Consider the following 26,144-nt stretch of genomic DNA (forward strand, 5'->3'; position numbering starts at 1 on the left):
AAGCGGAAAAGAAATTTGGCAAATTTTGATTGGTGGGAAATCATCCAGAATGCCTCACTAAAATGACAGCCCCCATGTGAAACACGTGAATTTGTTTACATTTGGTTTTTTGTAAAACTAAAAGCATGTCCTTATTCCATATCAATAGGTATACTTATTGAAAGCTAAAAGTCATTCCCTAAAGTGCATTGCATTGTAATTGATTTATTTAATACAGTGACAAATTAAGTCACAATTTCTATTCAAAATGATAATTGATAAAGTTCTTGAAATTTTATTTTCAATTTGCTAAGAATTATCAATGGTTTGTGAGGTATTATACTACTATACAAGTCAAATGAATTATGCACCCGATCATGCTCATCACATGCTGTCTTTTTATAGTAACAATACCTGTTTCGAGTGTTGGATGGGTATATTTTTCTCAATCTGGCATGTAAATTATCTAATAAAATTGAATTAAATTACCTAAGGGTGGTAATGGGGTTACATGTACCTTCATGACGAATAACAGTAAAAATTCTTGCCAAATGACGTAAACGGTAATTTTTGGTGCATGACGATAAAATGTGCACTTTCTTTTAGATGATGAAAAAATCGATTGATTTTGACAAATCCCGTTATTTTTTTTCCAAAAATAACAATAACGATAATCATTTGAGAGCTCTGACGAATCACAGTAACATTTTGATCAATTTGACGCTTATGGTAGCCAAAAATGGTCAATTGATGTCTGACGGTAAATTGCTTAAGTACCCTCTTACCCCAGGTCACTTTTAGAATTACAGCATATGGCATAATTGGGGAAAGAATTCGTTCTAATTATTTTCTTGGTGTAAACAAGTGGTAATTCCTTAGTGAACGACAAGACATTTTCACAAACCTTAATAAAGTGTTTTCATTTTGTGTTAGTTTATGGCTAGTTTTTTGTATTACCAAAAACAGTAAGCTTTTCACAATACTGCTTGCTCAATGAACACTTTCAATCCAAATTATGATGGCCTTTTTGGCATGGTCTAACAATTCTTTCTCTTGTTTCCGCATTTTTGTTGATTTCAACTTTTAACATTAGCTACACCATATACTGATGTAGAACAGAATTTAAAAAGATAAGTTTATGAATTCCCCTTTTCAACATATTTTACTACATTTACATTACACAACATCAACATGATCAATCATTGTCAATAAAGACTTTGTTTAAAGTCTGGCAGCAGAAATGGGGTGGGTGAGGGGTCCAGTCATGTTTCAATGATTCCCTTTATATTCAACCAAATTTTTCCTACAAAAAGGGGGGACACCTGGGTCTCGTGCTAAATCCATCAAGGTTCAGATCAGTTTTGACCATGTTGGTGCCACCTTTCATCCAACATTAAATCTTATCTAAATACTAAATACATTTTGTATTATGCTTATTACAAATTTTGTTATGTAATTTGCCATTATTTTGCCATATTGTAAACTGTATTGAAAAGGTCATTGTATGTTAAGAGTAATTAATGATATTTTAAAAGTTGTCAACAAATAAATATTGTTCTATTATAAAGGTGAAGATACAAATCTAAAAGTATGTTTTATATTTCTTTTGTCATGGTAAACTCGTGTGAACAAAAATAAAAGTTTTTTTTAATTTATTATATAAATGTAATTTCACAATGAATGGAATATTTTCTTGTCTATTACAGCGAATTTCCTAATGCATGTAGAACAAAACTTTGGTTAGCTTGGTTGCTTTGTTTGTATATTGTACAATCATTAGGATAACACCCAATTAAATTCAAATATGATATATACAGGTTAAACTATCCCTATATAAATTGTTGAAAGATGTCAATCTTATTTACAAAGCTTGTATAAACAATTATACAAACAAAGCAACCAAGCCAACAAAAGTTTTACTTTGCAAGCTTTAAGAAATCAGCTGTAAAAAACATAACCTTTTTTTATGTAAATTTGGTTTATTGAATCTCATGTTAAAGTGTTGTATAATACTTGTTTTTAATGGAAATTTTAAGAAATTGATAAATTGTCATTGAACTCATTAAACCCCTACCAATTCAAGCTTAATGTTACATTGTAAGTTTAATTAACTTTATTTTTACACATTTATAGATATATTGGTGGTGATGAGGATGATGATGTAATTAACGAAGAATCTAGGGGAACATCAGCCAAACAAATCCTAGAGAAAATAAAAAAGGATGCTGAAAAACGAAAAATTCAGAAATCAACACCCAATAAAAAACACTCTGATGCCACTAATAAAAAAGCAGCGAACAAGAAAACAAAAGAAGAACATATATCTGACGAATCAGAAACTGAAGATTCGGCACAATTAGATTGCTTACAGCAGAGATTACTAGAGGATGAAAACAAAAGTCCAAAGTCACGCAAAGGTCAAAAGAGAAAAACAGAAAGAGTAGAACATGAATCATCTAGTCCCAAAAAGCCAATGGGGGTTTTCACCAAGAAAAGTTCTAAAAATAAAAATCACAATGAAACAGGTGAAGAAATTTTGACAAAGAAAATAAAATCGAAAACAAAGGAAAAAACATTTGACCTTGAGGAAGAAGACTTGAAAAATTTATCAATATCAGATATGTCAGAAGATGAAAATGAACTCAAGACTCCAAATAAGAAAATGAAAATCCAATCAAATGTTACATCAGATGAGGAGGGAAGTCACCATGATGAATCTGTTGAGGTCGATGGAAGTGTTACTGAAGGAATTGAAGAAGACAGCTTCACTGAAAAGACTATATATGGTGGTTTTCCTAATGAAGTAGGAGGTTTTACTGTAATTGGTGAAGTTAAAGGGAAAGGCCACAAACAGGTTGTTATTATTTACTATAACTGTTACTAAAAAGTCCTTGTTTTTTTCAAAATAAAGTTACTCAAAGAAAATTCTGAAATTGCACACACATCATTATGCCTGGTTTTTATGTAAAGACAAACAAGTATCAGATTTACTGCTAAAAGTATTCAAGTTCAAGTTTGTTCTTTAAACATATTCAATTGAAGGACAAGAAGATATAAGAAATCCATTTATTTGGTCCCTTGAATTAGAAAATCAAAAAAGTATCATAAGCTCAAACAAATAATATCCTTCAGATGACATTTTATTCAAATAAATCAATACAACAGTCTTGTTAGTATTTAATTCTAATACATGTACATGTAATAAATAGGATTCAGAAACCATCAAAATTTCTTTTATCATTTTTTTTAATCAGTCTTTTACAGACATTAACCTGTTAAGATATCAGTTAAAGCCTTCACAAACCAGTAGCTGAACCTGAATTTTTACAAGTGCAGGCCCACTAACTGTCTAAGAGGGGCCTACTCCAGTCATGCTTCAGTGATTCCCTATATAATCAACCAAAATTTCTCCAGAAAAGGCCCCTATCTAAATCAGCCTCTGCAAACAAGATATGCTGCTGCAAGATGTCTTTTTCAGAGATGTTAACCATGGATAAAAAAAAATTTTGGTTGGGTGGGATGTGGGAACAGTTATGTGTAGTATGACTGCTTAAGGAGGCTCGAGGGTATTACAATTTCAGAAAAAAATTAAACATTTATTTTTCATTACAAATTTTATTTATTACCTTTTGTAGTTGTTACCTAATCATATGGTACAAAAATCATTCAAAACAATTAATTCGTGTTGGCCCCAGATGACTTTTAAAATGTAAACATCATTGAAAAAGTTCCAAATTATCTCCCTTTGGTGGAAAAATGCCATTTTTTGGCTTTAAAATTGAAATATCTCTTTTAACTCATCGGTGAACTATATTTTTTAATATAATTTCGATATTTGCTGTACTTAAACTAAATTATTGTAAAATTTGAGCGATTTCTGTAATAGATTTCTTTTTTTATTTCGATATTACCTTTATTTCTCCTATTAGTTCAACAGAAAAAAAAACTTTTTCAAAGATGTATGCTTCTTTCGAAGGCAGATTGTGAGGGCAAATGAATGGTGACCCCATTTTTTTATTTTATTTTTCTATTAACTATAAGATAAAGTTAATTTATAGAAAATATAGAGAAATCCTATATAAATGATTTAGACCCGCGAACCCCCTTAAGGTTAAATTTGTCCATTTTGACATGTTTATGCCATCACAAAGGATATGTATCCACTAAATGGTCAAGACTATATTATCTTGTTCAATTATCTATAGGAATTGACTCAAATTTGAAAGTCTTGCAATTATTAAAAAGGCATCACATATATTAAGGCTCTTATCATTCTTCCTCTAAAAACAACAAAACCTTTATCATATTTATTCAAGGAATGCTTTGTTTGTTCCTACAATCCTCATAATCGACAAAGAGTCTTAGTGAATTGTTTACAATCTTGTTTTATTTTAGGTTAAAAGAGTTTTGCCAGAATGGTTAGCAGATCCTAGTATTATCACATCTGACCTCAAAACCAAAACATTGCCAGTATCATCGATGTCTACTTTAGATCAAGATTTGAGAGACTCATTACAGAAAAATGGAATAACACAATTTTTCCCTGGTAACTTTCATTTTGTATTCAATATCCTGTAAACTCAGTCGCTTAAATTTGTATGACTATAAAAATGTGTGGCCTTATGGTATTGTACAAGAATGATACGTTGTCATTGAAGGGTTTTAAGTTTTATGAATTTTAGAAGTATTTATGATAGGTGAGGAATGTTATACCGGTTATGAAAACCTGCCTCCATTAAGTGCTGAAAGTATCAACATTATCTTTCCTTGAATTTTTGTACCCAGTACTTAAGAAAATCAAGAATTCTCTTTTCTTTTAAAAAAAACAGAACAAAATACAAGAAGTTAAGTGGTTATTTGTTTTATGGAATATTTTGCATCATGTATATAAAAAAAAACATGTAGTATTAAAGTACAATTTACGTCTGGGAAAGGTAAATGATAAACATATCAAGCTTTTCTGTCATAAAGCAGTTTGTTACAAAATGTTCATTTATGTTTAGTCCAGATACAAGTTATACCAATGATGTTAGAATCAGTGAAGATGGGTTTTCTGTATGGTAATGGAGGGTTTAGACCAAGTGATATTTGTGTGTCTGCACCTACTGGCAGTGGCAAAACTCTGGCTTTTGTCTTGCCAATTATACAGGTAACATAACATCGCAAACAGAGATAAATTAGGAATTATATTATCCTGTTACAGCTAATTTCCTAATGCATGTAGAACAAAACTTTGGTTATAAAAAAGAAGATGTGGTATGATTGCCAATGAGACAACTGTCCATAAGAGACCAAAATGACACAGACATTAACAACTATAGGTCACCGTACGGCCTTCAACAATGAGCAAAGCCCATACCGCATAGTCAGCTATAAAAGGCCCCGATAAAACAATGTAAAACAATTCAAACGAGAAAACTAACGGCCTTATTTAATAAAAAAATGAACGAAAAACATTTGGTTAGCTTGGTTGCTTTGTTTGTATATTGTACACTCATTAGGATAACACCCAATTAAATTCAAATATGATATATATACCATATATACAGGTTAAACTATGCCTATATAAATTGTTTAAAGATGTCAATCTTATTTACAAAGCTTTATAAACAATTATACAAACAAAGCAAATAAGCCAACCAAAGTTTTACTTTGCAAGCATTAGGAAATCAGCTGTAAACACCTACACCTTGTTTAAGACCCTTCAAATCTTAATATGGTGAATATGTTTCACAATGTTATAGCAGAGGACTGATATGTCTTTCTTTTTTAGTTATATTAGGTGTATCTTTTAGATATTGATTTTCCGCACACCCTTACCAAATATATTTGCAATTAACACATGATATTCCTATTTCTTGTTAATCTTGATTACAACTTTTTCAATTGTTCACTAGATATATATTCAACAAGTGACAACTTTTTTTGTCAAGAATTCCAGTGGTGAAAGAGGGTGTGGACAATGAGAACAAGAACACTTAGATATATCAGCATAGAGAGCGAATGACAAGTCACCATCCTTTTGCATAAAAATTTCCACAGCTGGTCAACTGCTAGTTGATCTACTTATTCAATTAGAAAAAAAACTAACTGATTCATGTTTTCTCTTGGACATTGTTCAAGTCAATATTGATTGATACTTGATACTAACCCTATTTATTTTAGGCACTAAAGACGCGAGTGACATGTCAAGTCAGAGCTCTTGTAGTTTTACCTGTTAGAGATTTAGCAGTACAGGTGTATAAAGTCTTCAAAGCTTACAGTGAAAATACACATTTAAAGGTAAAAGGCTTTTGTATTTGTGACAAAAAATAATAGTAAGATATGGAAATGAACATGTATTCATTATGTAACTTTAGTACAATGAAATCGAACATTTAGGAATTTTATCAAGCTGAAAATTTAAAAAAATGTGACAATTTGATAATTTGTGGTTTAAGAGTTACATCTACTTATTTAAAATAAGTTAATCATTTGATGCATTGTTGTACTCCTCAACCAAAATATGCAAGCTACCAAGAGTTTTCTTTGGATATGTAAGTCTTTAAATCAATATAACACCTTAATGGTTAAGCCTTCAATAATGCTAACAGTCCAAATATTCTACAAAAAAACTTTAAAATAGACCAAAATAAGAGTAGTGACAACATTTTTCAAACTTGACCACACAGACGTTTTACAGCACACAATTTGCAAATTCAACTAATACATGTAGTATTTAAACATGTATTTAAATTCAAATACCAACAAAATCTGGACCAAGATGATATAACACATTCTGTTCCATAGAAGCGGTAGTAAATGTTTTTTCTAGTAATAATTGTGTACAGTGTATGTATAATTATATATCTTTTATTAAGGCTCCCAAACAAAGTTTGAAGAATTATTGGTTTTGTTAACAAATGGTTTTAATTTTTAGAGCTTTTTCATTTTTGTTGGCTAGGTTAAAGCAAATTATCTCCCTTTTTAGCAATTTTTTAATTTGCACAATATTATTTGCATCACAGTTTATTTTAGATTTAGATTTTGTTTGGAATATTTAAGATACCAGATTTTTTATATGTTCAAATACATGTATTTACTTTGAAATTTCAAATTACACATTTTCTATGAGGTTGTATGCAGACATTAGTAAAACAACAAAATCAAAAATCAACATAAATTCAAGTTTTTCTCAATCCAAGGAAATTGGTAGCCACGAAAATAAATGAATCCGCAGTAATTTATGCCCTGTAGTATAATTGTTAATTATTGAATACATGTATTTCAGGTAGTGTTACTGGTAGGACAGAAACAGTTTCATCAAGAACAACAAAGTCTTGTAAAGAAAAGGTAATTTAATTACTTAGTGACGACATCAAAAGATCAATGTAGGATAAAAAACTTAAATAAAAAAGTTTGGGGATGGGGGGGTTAAAATTGCTGCGAGTTTTGTTTATCCAAAATCTATTTTACATACATGTATATCCATATTGGTCAATCAATTTTTTTCTCAAATTAAATTAAGAGGGGGAGGGGTAGTGAAAAAAACTACATGAATTAAGTTTTTTATCCTACATTGAACTTTTTATGTTGCCCTTAATGTCTGGTCCTACAGTTCTCTGACATTTTCTTTAACCCTGTGCTAAACCCCAATAGGCTCAAATTATTGACATTTTATTTGGTATTTGCTGCTTCTTTGTTAAGCATGCAGTATTTAGAAGGACTTTCTGATCAAGTGTTATGAATTGAAATGAGTGCACTTTTGCAATACAACTTTTTTAAATTAAGTTATTATAGCATTTGGTATTAAAACTAAAAGAAAATACTTACCATATGCGCTTGTTTGCTTTTCCCTTTAAAGCAGACATTCAAACTGCCTACATAAAGTATACATGTACTTTTAAAAAGTGTTGTATGGTAATGATTTTTTATGCCCCACCTACAATAGTAGAGGGGCATTATGTTTTCTGGTCTGTGCCTCCGTTCGTCCGTCCGCTTCAGGTTAAAGTTTTTGGTCAAGGTAGTTTTTGAAGAAGTTGAAGTCCAATCAACTTGAAACTTAGTACACTTGTTCCCCATGATATGATCTTTCTAATTTTAATGCCAAATTATAGTTTTGACCCCAATTTCATGGTCCACTGAACATAGAAAATGATAGTACAAAGTTCAGGTTAAAGTTTTTGGTCAAGGTAGTTTTTGATGAAGTTAAAGTTACATCAACTTGAAACTTAGTACACATGTTCCCTATGATATGATCTTTCTAATTTTAATTCCAAATTAAAGTTTTGACCCCAATTTCACGGTCCACTAAACATAGAAAATGATAGTGCGAGTGGGGCATTCGTGTACTATGGACACATTCTTGTTTAGACATAAAGTATGAATTAAACAGAACTTCAATTAAAGTTCATGCTTTTTGTATTGATTGGATAGAGATTCTGATCTGTACACATAATAGGAAATGTTAAGTGTTGCTCAATGAGACAGCAACCTGGTCAACCAATTTAATATGGTGTTTAAACAATTAATGAATTGTCCAAATTCTAAATAAGTAGTGTTTAAATTTATAAGGAACTATCATGGGTCTGCCTTTTAGAACAAATTTACAAAATGACTAAGAAAACTATTAAGATATGACAAAAGACAACCACTGACATAGTTCTAATTGATTTTTTTCAAATCAGTTTCTTTTCAATACATTCATTAGGCCACACCAATTTGAATAATAGTTCTATGAATTTTCCGGCTCCTGTTTTTGAGAAATTGACTTTTCAATAAAAAAAATAATTACCGCTTCCGCAAATTTTTGGGCTGCATGCCGCTCCAAAATTAGTTTATCCTTGACGTGTTTTTTTCTTGTAGACGTTTTTCTTGTGCATATATTGCTCCAATCGATTCAAATGCACATGTGATAAATTGATGGCTTAATAAAAGGTAAAAAATCGGGATGCCAACATGAAGTTGTGTAAGATCATTGCATAGGACAAGTAGTTATTAAACACACAGTTATTTGAAATGAATTTCGTTTTACCTATAAAAACCTGTTCTAGAAGATATTATAAAAAATGTTTCGTTTATAGATGACCACGATCACAGCAGTACTCGTTAGAACTATTGTCATTTCCAATCATTGTTTTAACAGACATAGTTTGAGATTAATCTGACGTTCAACAGCTGTTTAGCAAGACAAGATATGGTGTTGTTGTCCAACGGCCCCAGCTTGTCAGGCAAAAGCTGTTGGACGTCAGAGGAATCTCGGACTACAACAGACATAGATAGAGCTATCTGTCTTGGATGAAATTGATATTAAATTCACATGATTTAAAAACAAAATGACATATTAATCTTATTTTGATGTAAACCCACATCCCCTTGTTAGTCTATTGACATGCACTCAGAACTCTTTTGTAATGGACAATTTAAGAGTTCCAATATTCGAGACCAAAGTTGTGGTGGAAGTCCTACAAATAATACTAAGGCAAAGGCATGTATTATTGGTGCAACCACTTACAGTTTGAGATAGATATCAGGTTTCAGGGGCAAAAGGAAAATGTATTTTGCCAAATCACTTACGATAGTAGAGGGGCATTATGTTTTCTGGTCTGTGGCTCCGTTCGTCCGTCTGTCTGTCTGTGGTTCCGTTCGTCCGTCCAGGTTAAAGTTTTTGGTCAAGGTAGTTTTTGATGAAGCTGAAGTCCAATCAACTTGAAACTTAGTACACTTGTTGCTTATGAGATGATCTTTCTAATTTTTAAGCCAAATTAGACTTTTGACCCCAATTTCACGGTCCACTGAACATGGAAAATGAAAGTGGGAGTTTCAGGTTAAAGTTTTTGGTCATGGTAGTTTTTGATGAAGCTGAAGTCCAATCAACTTGAAACTTAGTACACTTGTTGCTTATGATATGATCTTTCTAATTTTAATGCCAAATTAGATAATTACCCAATTTCACGGTCCATGGAACATGGAAAAGGATAGTGCGAGTGGGGCATCCGTGTACTTTGGACACATTCTTGTTAGGGAATGTTTCATTACACTGAGACCTACATACATAGCAATACAACTATTTTACACGTACTCAAGATGTTGTTGAAATATTCACCTCACTCATAAATTGATCCTATTATGGATAAATACATTGTTGTTCCAGCTAGATCCCAAGCAGCCAACAAACAATCATTACTTTGTATGAAAACAACCGTATCAAAGCTATTTAATATTTTTCCAGGGCATTTTTTGGAATATATACATATATCATATCCGCTTTGTCTCCTTAATATATACTAAAATTCACGCAGTGAAAGCTTATTTGACAAAAATAATCAAAATTATACTAAACCAAAGCAAAGCAGAAAGATCGGTATGGTATAGATTGTACTACAGGCACAAATACGTCAAATTTCATGCATAAGAGGCTTAAGAGCATGTTTCTCCTCCTTTTTCTATGAAGTTACCCAGTTTTAACATGTACATAAATTTCTAAATTACACAATTTAAAAAAAAAAATCACCGCTCGCTGCACTTGTAGAGCACCTGTCTCAACAAAACTCATTTTCAAGAATTATTTACAATAAAAAAAATTTGCTCACTTGCCCCATAATTTTTGGAGCTTTTGTCCAAAGAACTATAAATCAAATTGGTGTGGCCTAATAGAAAAGAAATAAGCATATTTGTTTTTATGTTACAGATCATGGGGTTCTGAGAGTTTGGCAGACATTATAATAGCAACTCCAGGAAGACTTGTGGATCATATAAACAGTACAGAAGGATTTAATCTTAAACAGCTCAGGTTTTTGGTAGGTTAAATGAAAACTAGTTTGGCTGGTTTATATCCTTTGAAAATAGAAATATATGGGAAATTGCATTGTCTGTGTTTTCACACCTACATTTTTTTTATTTATAAAATATCTGCACTCTCACTTGCTATGTTCAATGCACTGTGAAATTAGGGTCAAAACTCAAATTTTTACTTCCACAGTCGACTCTCGTTATCTCGAAGTCAGCCGGACTGGAGATATATTTCGAGATACACATAGTTTGACTCAAACAAAAACCGGAAGTTTGACAAGGGACACAACTCTTGCTTAGCATGGTAAAGCTAAAATAAATCCCGGTGAATATGGAAAGGGGATCGATATTCTGGTATTAGATCAATGTATTTGTATGTCATGGTCTTTCGTTATTACAATAACATTGTTTTACTTATTCAATTGTTTCAGTTACAATTGTTTTCTATGGCTTTTATCCGAGAGAGTAATTTCCAATCGATAGTTTCATTATTCAGGTCGTTTAAAATTGACAAAATTGTTTATTCTCGGATTCAAAAGACTTTAAAAAATTTAGATTCCTCTTCATTTTGTTTTATCTCACTCTTTCTTTTAATAAAAGAAAATACAACAAGATTAAAGACACCGAATGAGTAGTTTTTTGGTGATCATCAAAGGAAGTCATAATCCTTACTTTATACACACCCAAGCTCATTAGTGTAAATCACAATTAATTGTTTTGTAAACATTTTAAATACTTTTTCATGAACATTAACAATGTATCACTTATTATTTATAAAAATTCTATAAAAGATAATCTTAGGTAAACACTCGTGGAAATAGCATGTCATAAATCAATACAGTGGTCAGTGACTGGAAATTTAATTACACGTGTTTTGTCAGATTAACTCTTCAATCCATTTAAATGCCGGAGGTCATGTTTTGACATATGTGTATTAGTTCGAGATAAATAATGAATTTTGAATGCTTTTGTTATCCTTTGGATTGTAAATTTAGTTCGACTCAACTGAAATTTCGACACATCCAAATTTGACTCATCAGGAGTCGAATTACATACATTTATATGGGACAAAGTTCGGGACCACGTGAAAACTTCGACTCATCCAAAATTTCGAGTCAACCGAGTTCGAGACAAAGAGAGTTAACTGTATATTTATTCATATAATCTCATAATCTGTTATGGCTAAAATGCAAGAATTCATAACAGAATGCAACAAAATAAACTAAAAATGTAACATGGCTGTTTTTTTAAATCCAAACACATGTAAAATGGCGAACTTCCGGTAGGGGGTGTATAATACCAGAAACAATTTCGATAAATACATGATTTTATTTCTGGATTTTGACAACCCAAAAAAAAAATATATAAAATTTGCCAACCTACCAACCCTATTTTTTAAAAGTATGTAACTGGAACCACCCATATATTTTTAAGCAGTTAAGCTGCTTTATGCGAGCACCCTAGATTTATGTTCTACCCATTAAATGCTGAAATATGTGCCACTTTTATTATCTGGCTGGTTATCATGTTATTTATAACTAATTGGACACTTTTGTCATACTTTTTATTCTGGAATATAAAAAATATTATCATAAAAATGTTAAATGGTCGTCGATTTTCCCAAAAGTTTTGAAGTTACACATAGGAAGTAGTGGTCTATTGATAAGTTGGCGGCAATTTCAAATTACATAGAAGACGAAATTTACGTACCTTTTAAATTGAGAGGATTCTGATGATCAGGGCTTTCGGTGTCTTCAAGTGCCGGCTACTTCACTGACAAAAATATAAATTCAAAAAGATAAAAAATATCTTTTTCAAATGTTTACAGGCAGCCGAGAGACGTATTGTCGCAAAGTCGCGGTCACACTAAACAAGGGTGAAAAGTCAGTGTTTACCATGGGCTAAATATAGTTCACATGAATTCAGGTCACTGATTGGTTGTCTATTTAAAGTCAGAATGCATCGTTTCTTTTTAAAGATAACAAGAGAGACGTTCCGGTGGTCATTAAACGATAACAATAGAGACGTTCCGATGGGCATTAACTCGTTGGCTTTTTTTTTGGCTTTTAAAACGTGAAGACAATCAGATGAATGACAATCTTATGTTATGGAATAATATCAGTCAAATTAAAGAAAGTGTAGTAGATCATATTGTTCAGAATCTGGAAAACAGTATCTTTTGAAGTTCATTTTTCAAAGCCCACGTGGTGTTCAGAGAATCAAGGTCAAAAACGAAAGTAGAATATTGTCGACTCGACCTCAAATAAATAACATTTCCAAATGATTTATGTATCAGACTTATTGAACAGTCTACAAAAAAAAAGAAAATCAGAGGACATATCAATTTTCTGTCAATACTTGAGAAATAATTGTATGATTTAAATACGCGTAACAGTCTTTAGAGAGAAGAGGGGGGTCATTTGTTTACAAATGCACGTAGTTATGCAGAATAAATCGATCAAGATTTATAACAAACCGGATTATTATATAAATAAAACTCCTTTAAAAGTAAGTGAATTTTAAGCATAAGGTAATAAAAATAAAAAACTATAACATAAAAAAAATGAAATTTCTTTGAGATTTTTATTTCTTTTTTAAATTTCATACATAAAAAATGGTCAGTTGAAAGATGAAATTAGGTGCCAGGAGATTGCGAGAATGCAGGATTTCATGCTCTATTTATGCCAGAGCTTCTGGGGGTCTTGAGGGACCCCCAGACCCCCTGCCATAAGGCACCAAGCTTACAGCTTGGTGGGCGTCTGGCTTCGCTGAACGCATGTTACAGCCGCCTATAATTTTAATTGAGCCTTCTACTTCAATTTCATAGGAAAGCCCTGCATTAGTGGGTCCTCACTATGGACAGGTGCATGCAGAATGTGGCGGCTTAAACATCTTAACTGGCACAAAACTCTCCCCTAACATAGGACAGTGTATGTGTATAATCTCAAACATTGAATCTTTATAAATATAAATTGGAAATAACTTTTGAAAGTGGTAGGATTGCATAACATAAACATTACTGTACAAGCATTATTTGATACTTTAGAAATAGCTGAGAACAATGCCTGAGATAAATAATTGACTAATTCTTTACACTATATATTCATCTGAACTTTGCCAAGTTTGCCTTTGGGTTTTTGATTAACTGCCTATAGCACCCTTTGGTGCTTTGATTATTAGGCTTGAAGTAAAGTGGTAGAAACTCAAAGGATTTAATAGAAAATAATTAGGTTGAAAATTAAAAGCTTTAGAATTAGAGAGACAAAAAATATCCAACAAGTTGAAAAGATTTACCTGTATGCACAAAAATGAGAGAATCTATATTTTTCTGTAGGTTATAGATGAAGCTGATAAGATGATGGATCATATCAAACAGGACTGGTTATCACAAGTAGAGAATGCTGTACATTCTGATGAAAGACCTTTAACAGGTGCTCTGACAGTGGCAAGGTAATTAGTCAAAACACACATGTTAAGTATATTCAAAAGTTCATTTTAATAAACAATGTATATCAACAACTTTTTTCATGCTAAATAAAATATATGAAGATGTGGTATGGTTGCCAAAGAGATTCTCCACTTGAGACTAAAGATCACTGCTTTCAAACATCAGCAAAACCCAAACTGTGTGTTGGTTTCTCTTTTATGGTGAACTCACCCTCTGCCTCCAATCTTTTTGGTAAAAAAAAAAACCCTTTGTAAATAAAGACACTATTTCTGTACTGTTAATGATCATACAATTTATATGTCCCCACTTTTGGCAACATCCTAGTGTATATCCACTTTATAACTTGGAAATTGCAATTGTTTTCTTTTCTGTTAAGTTTGTTTCATCCAAATTTTATGAAACTCATACACATTGCTTAAAAACACAAAACACATTTTTTTTTATTTCAAAAGAAACAAAACATAAAACTATTAATTACTTTTTTAATATATATGTGCTATGCAGTAATTTCAGTTAATGGTAGGGTTTGAACATTAAACTAATTTTTTGGGGGGCTTTAACAGAAATGTTATACAAGATGTTTTAAACAATCTGTGAACACATTATTTTTATCATTTTCAGGAGCAAACATATGGAAATACCTGTAAGTACGACATATTTTTCAGTTATGGACTTTTGATGAGGTCAATATGTTATATATGACCCTGTTCAGATTATATTGACCAAGGTCCGAGTGTCAATATGATATAATAGGTCCATATATAACGTATTGACTGAGTGAAAGTCCTTAATTTCTATATTACATATGTAAACAATGTATTAGGAAAATGACGTTCAATGTTTTTTCTGTGTATTATTATGCCCCATTTATGGGCATTATGTTTTCTGGTCTGTGCATCCCTCTGTTCATTTCTGTCTGTCCCGCTTCAGGTTAAAGTTTTTGGTCGAGGTAGTTTTTGATGAAGTTGAAGTCCAATCAACTTGAAACTTAGTACACATGTTTCCTATGATATGATCGTTCTTATTTTAATGCCAAATTAGAAAATTTCCCCCATTTTCACAGTCCACTGAACATAGAAAATGATAGTGCAGATGGGGCATCTGTGCACTGGGGACACATTCTTGTTAAATTGTATTTTGCAAGAATTTTTAACATGTTATTGAAAATATATTTTTTTTTAATTTATATCGTCTGCATTTAACCTAAAATACTTGAATCTCCTGATGTACTTGCAAATTTTCTTTTCTGATGCGATGCTTTCTCCGTGGTTGCTATATGTGACATCATGACGTCATAAATCTAAATTTAGTAACATTTTAATATTGACCACCATTATACGTATAAATAGAAACATAACATCAATATTCGTAAAATAGAAACAAGGTTGACAGATTCGTGAAATAAATTATGAAACATGTGATCATCATATCCAATGAAAACAGTAGAGTGCTACATCATATGTAATATAAGAAAATATTGTTTACTTTATGGTTATGATGCATAATGGCATTTTGATTTTTTGATTTTACATTCATCATTTCTGCTCATGCCCAGTGAATTACATGTATGTAATGGGTATAAATAAAGATCACCATGAAAATAGATTTACATATTACCTTTCGGAATGGAAACAACCTAAATTGAATGATATGCTAAAAACATTTATTTAAAAAAAAAGACAAACTGTCAAAATATTATAATCGAGTTAAGTTGGAAGAGTGAAGAAATTTAAGTCTTACAGCTGATTTAATTGAGTGAGTAGGCAAAGGTAATATCTTTGGTTAGCTTGCTTGTTAGCTGAACCGTGAAGTCATTATTAGGTAAGGTATACTACCCTCCTTTCAAAGTAGCCTAGTTCAACAGACAGATATATTGATTATCTGGTGGACTATTCTACTCTTAAAGGAGGGTAGTTTACCTAACCTAATAATGACTTCACAGTTCAGCTAGCAAGCAAGCTAACCAAAGATATCACCTTTGCCTACACACCCAATGCAATCTGCTGTAAATGCAATCATTGTTTTGTATTATTTTAATCTCTACAAACACATATTTATATTGTATTTGATTAGTTCTATCTACAAGAATTGTTTATATGTTTTAGTATTTATGCCTGCGCAGCAAGAGAGGGGATATTTAGCGTTATACTTGTCTGTTTGTACATTTGTTCCTAGATACATCCCAAAACTAGATTTGTAATCTAACTTTAATGTGCCTCAACCATCTGTTATGAAACTTATACACAATGCTCATTACATTTGTACAATTAATCACAGATCAAGTTTCAGTATTCTAGTTATGTCCCTTTATAATGTTATATGCAAGCAGGGGCATCATGTGTGTCCTATGATCACATTCTCCATTAATTTATTTCTCATTTCAGCTTCAGAAACTATTGTTTTCAGCAACTCTTTCACAAAATCCTGATAAACTACAACAGCTAAACCTTTTTCAACCAAAGTTATTTACTTCAGTATCTAAGGGAAGTAACTTACTTAAACCAGTGGATATGGTTATCTCCCCTGAAAAGACTACAGGGAAAGAACAAGAAGGTACATTATTTTATTGTATTGATTTTCTTGTTTGGCATTTAGATTTTAGATAGTATAATAGAAATTAAAGTGACTAATTTTTTCGTCACTTGTGGAATAGAGACTGAATCAAACAAAACTGACAATTTCAGATAAGGGCTATTCCAGAAAAAAATGTATGGGGGGGGGGGGGGGGGGGGGGGGGGGGTGGAAGGCACAATTTATTAATAATATGTGGGTGATGGGTTTCAAAGCAACTTTTCGCACTATAATGCACTATATTCTCAATTACAATTGTCTGGGTGGCGGGTGCTGACAAAAACTGCCTTCCAACCCCCCATACATTTTTTTCTGGAATAGCCCTTAAGTGATTATAAATTTGCTATTTGTGTGTGTAGTTCAAATTCATATTGCATACTAAACACATTTAAAGTATTTTAATAAGTTGTCTAAGCAAACTGAAAAATGACGAGATACTTTTCTCCTATTTCTTGGTAATGGGATTTGAGTGTAAAATTGCATGTGTTCTTACAGTATTTTATTTGATTTTAGATACACTAAATGAAATTGACAATAGTAAAGAGGACGGAAAGAGCGGAGAATTCATTGGTAAATACACCACTCCTGCTGGACTTACTGTAAGTTTTTATATGATAGGAAAATTCAAAACTGCATAACTCACATTAAGTTTTATTTTTACAACCAAATGGAGGACTCCGTTATGATCTTTATTAAGTGTTATTATAGAAAAATGCATAGTTTATAAAATCATTGCAAAAGTAAGACCCTGTAAAAAATGACAAAAGTAAAAACCTAGTTAAAGTGATGACACAGTCATCACAAAAGCAGAACTTTATATAAATCCAGAAATATTATGAAAGTATGGATATTTTTCTTTAGACAGTAAAATTTTGACCACCAATGTAGATAATTTTATTAAAGGAAGATGCATTTAGATTTCTTAGGAAAGTCAAAGAGGTCTAAAGTTAATGTTGACTAATATAGAATTTATTTTTACAGGAATACTATGTTGAATGTGCTGCAGCACAGAAGCCATTAGCTGTTCTTCATTTCCTTCATAATGTTAACTTTCGTAACATCTTATGTTTTACCAACTCTGTGGAAGCTACTCACAGGTAAGTAACTGATAAATAGTTATTACAAGTTTTTGGGATACGATTGCTTTCAAGCAATCTGTAGACTTATACCGGTGGCTCAGAGCATTGCCCTCACGTCAATCCTTTTATTCTAAACATTAAGGAACATCTCAGATTCTTATGATTGTCTTGCTTTAAAAGGTAAAAACAAACAAAGGGATTGAACTACTTTCCTATAATGTTCTTTTCATAATCTTCATGTTTGATAATTCCCTTGACTTATATGCGTGTTTTTAACAACGCTGAAAATCAGAATTAAGCAGTATTTATATTTAGTGTTTTTATAAATTTAGAAACACGTCGGAGGGAATTCCCAGTTTTGATAAAATGCGAGAGTTCTTTGAATTCTGATAAATCTATTTCTGTCATATAAGAACTGAAGTGGAGTTTTTCTTATATGTTACCGTTATGAAACTGATATTTGAGATTGTACTTCCATAAAGAAATAGAGAACCATCTAGGTCGTTTAATAAACATTTAATATACGTTCTTGCTCCAGGGTTTGTTTTGGAATTATGCGCATGCGTATAGTTTCTTGACTTCAAGGGGTTTTAGTAGTGTTGTTCCGATGATCGGAATAAGTCGGAAATCAGTTGGTTGGGCCTCACGATGTCGATAATCGATTGGGATTTTGTTCAATCGATTGTCGCTATAGTTTCCGGACTTTTTGTGTATCAACTTCCGGTCCGTTTGCGGTTTGAATTTTATTTGCTCAGTCAAACAAATTGCAACAAAAAATATCAGTGGATGACAATAACAATGTCAAACATCCTATAATTAAAGACAAAACCATTTTTTCCCCTTTAAAACGTGACAAAAGTATTGACTATATATATACAGATTGATCTTTAAAATAAATAACTTTGTATGAAATACTCTCTCAATACCGGATACTTGTTACTTGAGAGCGTACATGAAATCCTTCAGATTTTAGACAAAATAATTTCTTTACTTCATTAGAGCGTGTCGCAAATTGCCTTTTATTAATGTTTTATCCATTAGTAGCGTCAAAAGCGTCATATTCCTTCCCAAATTGCTTGTCAAACATCGATTATGTTTGTAAATTTTCTGAAATTTGTCCGCCATTGAAATACACTAGAATCACGGATCGGATACGGTTCAACTATGTAATAATTCCGCATTTTTGCAATTATAAGTTCAGACGCTCGCTTGACACAATTGACAGAAAAATGATGATCATAAAGTGAAAAAAAAGCATTCTACACGAATTAACAGACATTGGCTGGATCCTCTTTGTTTACTGTATATATTTCAATGCAAATGCATTGTTTTATTTTTTTCTGTTAATCTTAAATTTCTTAAAATAAAATACTTTATATATATCTTTTCTTACTGTGAAACATTCAAATGTTTATACTGCTAAGTTATTGAAATTATAATGTGAGTTACACCATTGAAATTTAGAAAAGTTAGTGTCACTCTTGGTAATTAATGTTGTAATTATGAGATAAAATATGTTCAATCTGAATCTGGATTCTAATTAATTCATTTTTATAATTGCTAAATAAAATATGAAAAGGAAACAGAAGATCAAATATTAACATATAAAACTCTGCAATGAAATGGAATATATACATTAGACATGACCAATGAGACTAAAATGCATGATTTCATTTAAAAAAAGGGCAAAGTATTCTGATGCGATTATAACCGATAGTCGGTTGGTTGCTGTCAAACGATTGTAATAGATAATCGGTTGGTAATTTCAACCGATTATCCAACACTAGGTTTTAGATTGAATGGTTGCTCTGGATTCCCCACTCAATTAACTAATTTATAACTCATGGGATCTTTTCTATGTATGTCTGCTATTGAGGGTTATTGTTGTTGCATAATTTTAAATCATATGCATCATTTAAATTAAAATAAATGTAGTCGGCATTGTAGAGCACCCCTTCAGGCGAAATGGAGTCTTCCATATTATCGTTTCGAGTTGTCTCCCTCTCGGAAGTAACTTCCGTGAATTCTGAATCAATAACAACACGTCGAGTATTAGCTCGTTCTGTCAATAAACGTCGTATTATATTAAAAACGATCGCAATTTAAACCGATAAAAGTGTACGGAAAGGAGTTATGATCACTGACCCAAAGGAAATTAAATATTTAAAGTTAGGAATGGGATTCCTCCTAGAATTAACGTACAGGAAAATAGGTGATAAGATACGAAGTGAAATACCTTCTCTCACTCTGAGTCTCAGTGACTTCTGTGGAAAGTAAACTTGGAATTGTTAGTACAAAAATAAAACACAATAGGCCTAATTACATTGTTCATACACTTTTATCCGGATTTGGCTATTTTGTAACTATTTTACATGTGCAGTTGAATTAGTTTTGAAAATAATATTATCCTGCTACATGTATACATGTGTCAATGAAACAACGGCAATCGTATCCCTCAGAGCAATCTGCTGAGCTGCTCTTTGATTATACGCTTGTGTACGGAAGAAATTATGGTATAAAGATGTCTGCCTGTCATCAACATGTCTGACAATAACCAACAAATTACTTCAACTGATTTGCTTGAAACTTTGGTGAATTGTTCATATTGATCGACTTAAGCTCTATTTAGATTTTGGATTTTAAGTTCCTGATTTAATGGATTTTATTCATAAAAAAGGGGGTATTTTCTAGTTTTTCATGAAATTTTGGTGACTGGTTTATATCTATAAAAATAACCTCCCTTTAGCTTTGTATAAATTTCTGATGTGACAGTCATGACAGTGGAGTGTAATGGATCTTTATACGTTGAAAAAATAATGGGTGTATCATGTGCTCATGGAGCAGCTGTTTATTATTATATTATGTTTTATCAATTACATAACAGCATTATATGAGGTTTAATTATTTGTTTGCCAACTCAGGCACTTACAGGATAATTTGTTGGCTAATCATTACAGTATATTAGCTTTGTAACATTTTATTTTACCTCACTTTACCAGAGGTCATGTGAAATATTACATCTTCAACTTCATCTGTCGCCATAACATAGATTAACGTTTCACATTAGATGCATATCTTGTTTTTCTTAACAAAAAATATAAAACCAAATCTGATTGACATTGTTTCTTTCTAAGTGTCTTTGCATAGGTGCTGATTGTCCATTACTGGTTTCCAGATTTGTTATACTTTAAAAAGTATCTTCTGAAAAATATTAAATCTCTTAGAACCAAATTTTTGGTGTGTACTCTCTTGAATATCATTGAGAAATATAGATTCTACCAATGCATCGAGTGTGATACAATATTTATTCACTCGAGACAGTTAAATTTTCAAATTTAAAACGTGAGGCACGCCCAGCGTTTTAAATATTTAAAATTTAACTGTCGAGAGTGGATAAATATCGTATTACACAAGATTTGGTGGTAGAATCTGTTTCTCTAATGATTATAAAACAATATGCAGACAAATGTATTTCTTCTTTTCAAATATCTGAAAAAAGATGTGTTCTTTCTATGTAACGTCATCAGGCATGGTCTCCATTTTTTCATGCCGTCACAATAGTAAATTCAGAGGAAAGCAAGAACATTCGACGTCATAATCGGATTTTAACCAATGAAGAACTGAGATCAAACGATCCACACGTTGATTAAATTTTTTATACAATAGGTGCAGAAAGGAATAAATTGACGAAGAATTAGAGAAAACAATATAACTACTTGTTTAAAAAGAAAACTAGAGGTCTTCAATGATAGACAAGTGTGTAGAAAGTATTACAATATAAGGTATACATGTGAGCTATTGATGATAAATTATTTCCATTATTTCAGGTTATATCATCTTATAAAACTTGTTGGTGGTATAGAAGTACGAGAGTTTTTATCAGGTCTACACACAGCTAAACGTAACCGAATACTACAACAGTTCTCTAAAGGAAAGATAGACATGTAAGATTTATATTGTTTACTTTAAAGTATCTTGGAGATTTATTTGTGCCTACATTGCCTATGGGAGCATTAAGTGTTACCCCTTGAATGCCCTTCTGTCTCCCCCATTTCATTTCCACAATCTATCTTAAGTTTGCCTCATCAAAATTTTATAAAACTCTTACTCAATCCTAAAAAACACAATATGCAGACGAAGTTCAAGTTCTACAGTTATGCCCCTTTTCTACTATGAAAATTTCAAAGATTGAGTGGAGCATCTGTGTCCTCAGATACAGTCTTCTTTTATTTTTTTTTTAATTTTCAGTCTGTAAATAAATAAATAAGCAAAGTTATCTACCATTTCTGATAAATCGATATATCTTGAAGTAAATTTGTTATTTAAATGGTAAACCCATATGAAAGGTCATTAATCAGGTAAAATCTCAAGAAAAACAACTTTGAGAAGTAGGAACCTAATTGTTGAATGACCTATAAGGAACAAATTGACTGATGAAAATATATATATATATATTGGTCAGAAATATATGCATCATTGTTTTTACTTCTTAAAATTATTTAAGTTTTGTCATGCCAAGATTCCTTTGTAGTACAGAGAAAAAGAATTGGTGATTTTATCTAGTTTCTAACTTCAGGGAAAACCATTCTTACATTTTTAACCAAAATATTCTATTATTTTCTTTCAGAGTTATTTGTTCTGATGCCATGGCTAGAGGTATGGATGTAGAGAATGTCAAGTATGTGATATCTTATGATCCTCCACCATTTATAAAGACGTACATACACAGAGTGGGAAGAACAGCTAGAGCTGGAAAAGTTGGCACAGCTATTACTATGTTACAGAAGAAAGAGGTGAATTTACCATATTCTATGCTACATAAACCTTTTTTACTTTTTAATTGGCTCACCTGCCCAAAATGTGAGCTTTTCTCATCATCATTTGGTGTCTGTTACAGTGACTTGACTGTTCGTGTTGCTCTCCGACTATTGCAACTCATTCAAAATTCTGACCAAATTGCAATTTGTTTAATAAAACCTAAGTGTTCAATTGGTCAGAAATTTGAACAAACTGTTCAGTCAAAATGTGAAAGTGCAAGGTGATAAAATAAAACATACTTACAATCCTATAAGACTTTAACTCCACTTTAATGTTGTTGTGACAAAATCAGTCTAACAGTTTGTATAGATATTTTATAGTCATTACCATGCGAAAGCTGAAATGTTGTAATTTTGAATTACTTTAAAAATGTCCAAACTTAGCTTTCAAATAATTTTTCTTTCGAAAAGTCTTCTTTATTCATTAGAATCAGACTTTATGTGAATAACAACATCATATATTCAGAAAAATATGTGTAAAATAACAATATGTTATTGATAAGTTTCCATGGGAAGATAACCCAAAAAAAGTATTCTTCCGAAATAAAGACTTTTTGAAAGAAAAAATTATTTATCTCCCGATGGAAACTTCCCACAAACATATTGTAATTTCACACATATTTTACTGAATATGAAATGTTTTAATTCACATAATGTCTGATTCTTATTAATATAGAAGACTTTCCGAAAGAAAAACTACTTGAAAGCTTAGTTTGGACATTTTTATAGCAATTCAAAATAACAACATTTCACCTTTAGTATGGTAATGACTATAAAATATCTATACGAACTGTTAGACTGATTTTGTCACAACAACATTGAAGTTGAGTTAAAGTCTTATAGAATTGTAAGGCAAATTAAAATTAATTGATAGATTTTCATCCTCGCCCACCCTCTGAAATCGTCCTGCCCCGATTTTTTTTAAATTATAAAATTAAGCCCCAGCTTGTCTGGCAAAACAGCTGTTTGACGTCAGAGTAATCTCGGACTACTTGCATAAGTACCAACTCTATTATTTTCAACACTGTTTGAGTTTTTATTTTATTCTGTACTCATAATATTTGTGTTGCATACCAATGCATTTGCTTCATTTTATGGGACTACAAACCATCGTTTAGAAACCCAAATACATTTGGTGTAGGTAGTCCAACTGAAGAGAACATTTCTCACACGTTTTTGTTGTTTCGTTTTTAAAGCCGCAATTAATAGATATATATATTTAAGGATTTGAAAAATTATGTAAGATTCCTCATACTTGTGTATACATGATATAAGCTTATTATTACACTTGCATATATATGAAGAACTCGTCACAAAAGGGTTTCATATGAAATAAAATTTTAAAAATAAAATCCTCCCACCCGCCCCATTTTTTTCAAAAATTTGGATGAAAATCTACTAATTAATTTTAGTTGGCCTAAGTATTTTAGTATATCACCTTGCACTTTCATGACTTGGATGTGGTTTTCTACAGCAGTTTGTTCCTATTTCTGACCGGTTGAACAGTTTGGTTTTATAAAACAAATTGCAATTTGGTCAGAATTTTGAATAAGTTGCAATATGTGGAGAGCAACACTAACAGTCAAGTCACAGTAAAATCTTTTCCTCTGATACTACTGGTCCACATTTAACCAAACTATGCCACATCATTATATAGGTATCTTGTTAAAAATGTTTTATGATCTGGCCTGCCAGCCAATATGGCTAAAAATGGAACATAATGTTAAAATGCATGTTTTGTCTATCATCGTAAAATTGCTATGAACAGAAAAAAATCTGATAGATGCAGATATTTTCAGAATGTTGAGATTTATCTGTTGTCCATTTACTTCAAAACTGTCAGATGAATTATAGGAGCTACTAGATAAAGTTATTTGAACTAAAAAAAATACATTTAAATATAAATTATGCCAAAAAACATGCAAGAAATATTTAGATTGACATCACTATTGAAAGGAAACTTTTGCCATGTTTAAATTGTTGCAATTTAAGATGGGAAAATTTAATTGAAAAATCTTTCTGCCAAAAAAAATCGAATCTGTAGTCACACCTACTATACAAAAATTAAACCAAATCTATTGGTTAGAAAAATTGACCAAGGATGTCAAAGATTTTGAAATTTTGTTGAAATATTTTCAGTTTTTCCACTTTAAGAAGATGACAAGAGAAGCTGGTAAAACATCTGTGAAGGAATTAAAAGTAACCAAAGCAGATTTACAACCAATGGTTCCAGCATTCCAGGAAGCATTAGAAAAGTTACAAGAAGTTTTACAGGTATAACTTCCGATTTGTCAAACTGGTTTATGTTTTATTTAAGAATTGAATGCTTCTTTTTGTAAATTTATTGGGGTGTAAAAGCGTTGACCGAAGTACATTTTGTATGAAGCGCGGAAACGCTTCATTCTAAAAATGTACGCACGGTCAACGCTTTTACAACCCTATAAAGTTACAAAAAGAAGCATTCAATACTTATAATTACATTTTTTAGCTATGATCATGAAAACACGAATTTTATATATTTTATTATTTAATTCACCTGTGCACTTTTTTGTTGGAGCACGTGTTACCATGAATGAAAAGTTGTATTGAGCAATGCAACTGCTTACGGAATAACACGAGATGTGCAGTTAGCCAATCAGAATAAAATATTATAATGAAACATACATCTAATGTAATTATTTATGTGTATTTGACATTGTTTACATTTGCATTTAAAAGTCAGTTTTTTTTTTATATATATATGAAACAAAATTGTTTAAAGGTATGTTAAGAATGTAATAACAATTTTATCAAGTAAATATGGGGTTTTGATTATTTACAAAATTGATGAAGTTTTCAGACCAATGACATGTATAAATTGACACAGGAAATGTTTCCATTCACTTTGTCATCAACATAAAAAATATTAAAAATCAACAGAAGTAATCAATTTGTAAAGGATGACTTGGACTTGGTACAAATATAACAGTTGAGAATAATTTTCATAATTCATCAATCTTTAAACAAACACCTATATCTACACATATAAAATAGGGACTAAATAAATTGTTTTGAAACTTATAATATATCAATTTTCATTATAGGTCGAAAAAATGAAGAGAAAATCCAAAGGATGAAAGACTAAAGACAGCATTTGTCAGGAAGTGACAAGGGAGATAATTAACATTATGCATGCATTACATTTTACATTTAAATTACTATGCATTTAAGAAATAAACAATATTAGTACATAAATAATTGTTTGTTAACTCATTAACTTTGAGATATTAGAATGCACAAAGGATATACAAGTGATGATTGTTGTTATTATACAGTGTCATGAACTACCTTATAGCGGGTTATTTTTTCGGGGGTAAAAAATTTCACAATTTTCATTGAAAAAGGTATACAAATTATTTTGGCAGTTATTATTTTGGCGGATTCTAAACTTTTATCAATACTTTGCATGTACACTTTTAAATTGGCGACATTTATTTTGGT

General features: G+C 31.3%; 1 protein-coding gene across 1 annotated transcript; it reads left to right on the forward strand.

The window, feature by feature from the left end:
- The first annotated feature begins 25 nt into the window (after positions 1-25).
- On the forward strand, positions 26-25,901 carry LOC143082540 (ATP-dependent RNA helicase DDX51-like). Its single transcript, XM_076258258.1, has 16 exons — positions 26-148; positions 2,113-2,833; positions 4,375-4,525; positions 4,983-5,128; positions 6,145-6,261; positions 7,250-7,311; positions 10,649-10,757; positions 14,084-14,199; positions 14,819-14,840; positions 16,582-16,750; positions 17,282-17,367; positions 17,750-17,865; positions 21,675-21,791; positions 22,475-22,640; positions 24,804-24,938; positions 25,748-25,901. Exons 1-16 carry the CDS (start codon positions 126-128, stop codon positions 25,778-25,780), a joined length of 2,289 nt encoding a protein of 762 aa, XP_076114373.1. The 5' UTR covers positions 26-125; the 3' UTR covers positions 25,781-25,901.
- The last annotated feature ends 243 nt before the right edge of the window (positions 25,902-26,144 follow it).

Source organism: Mytilus galloprovincialis, chromosome 7 (genome assembly GCF_965363235.1).
Source record: "Mytilus galloprovincialis chromosome 7, xbMytGall1.hap1.1, whole genome shotgun sequence".
Taxonomy (NCBI): domain Eukaryota; kingdom Metazoa; phylum Mollusca; class Bivalvia; order Mytilida; family Mytilidae; genus Mytilus; species Mytilus galloprovincialis.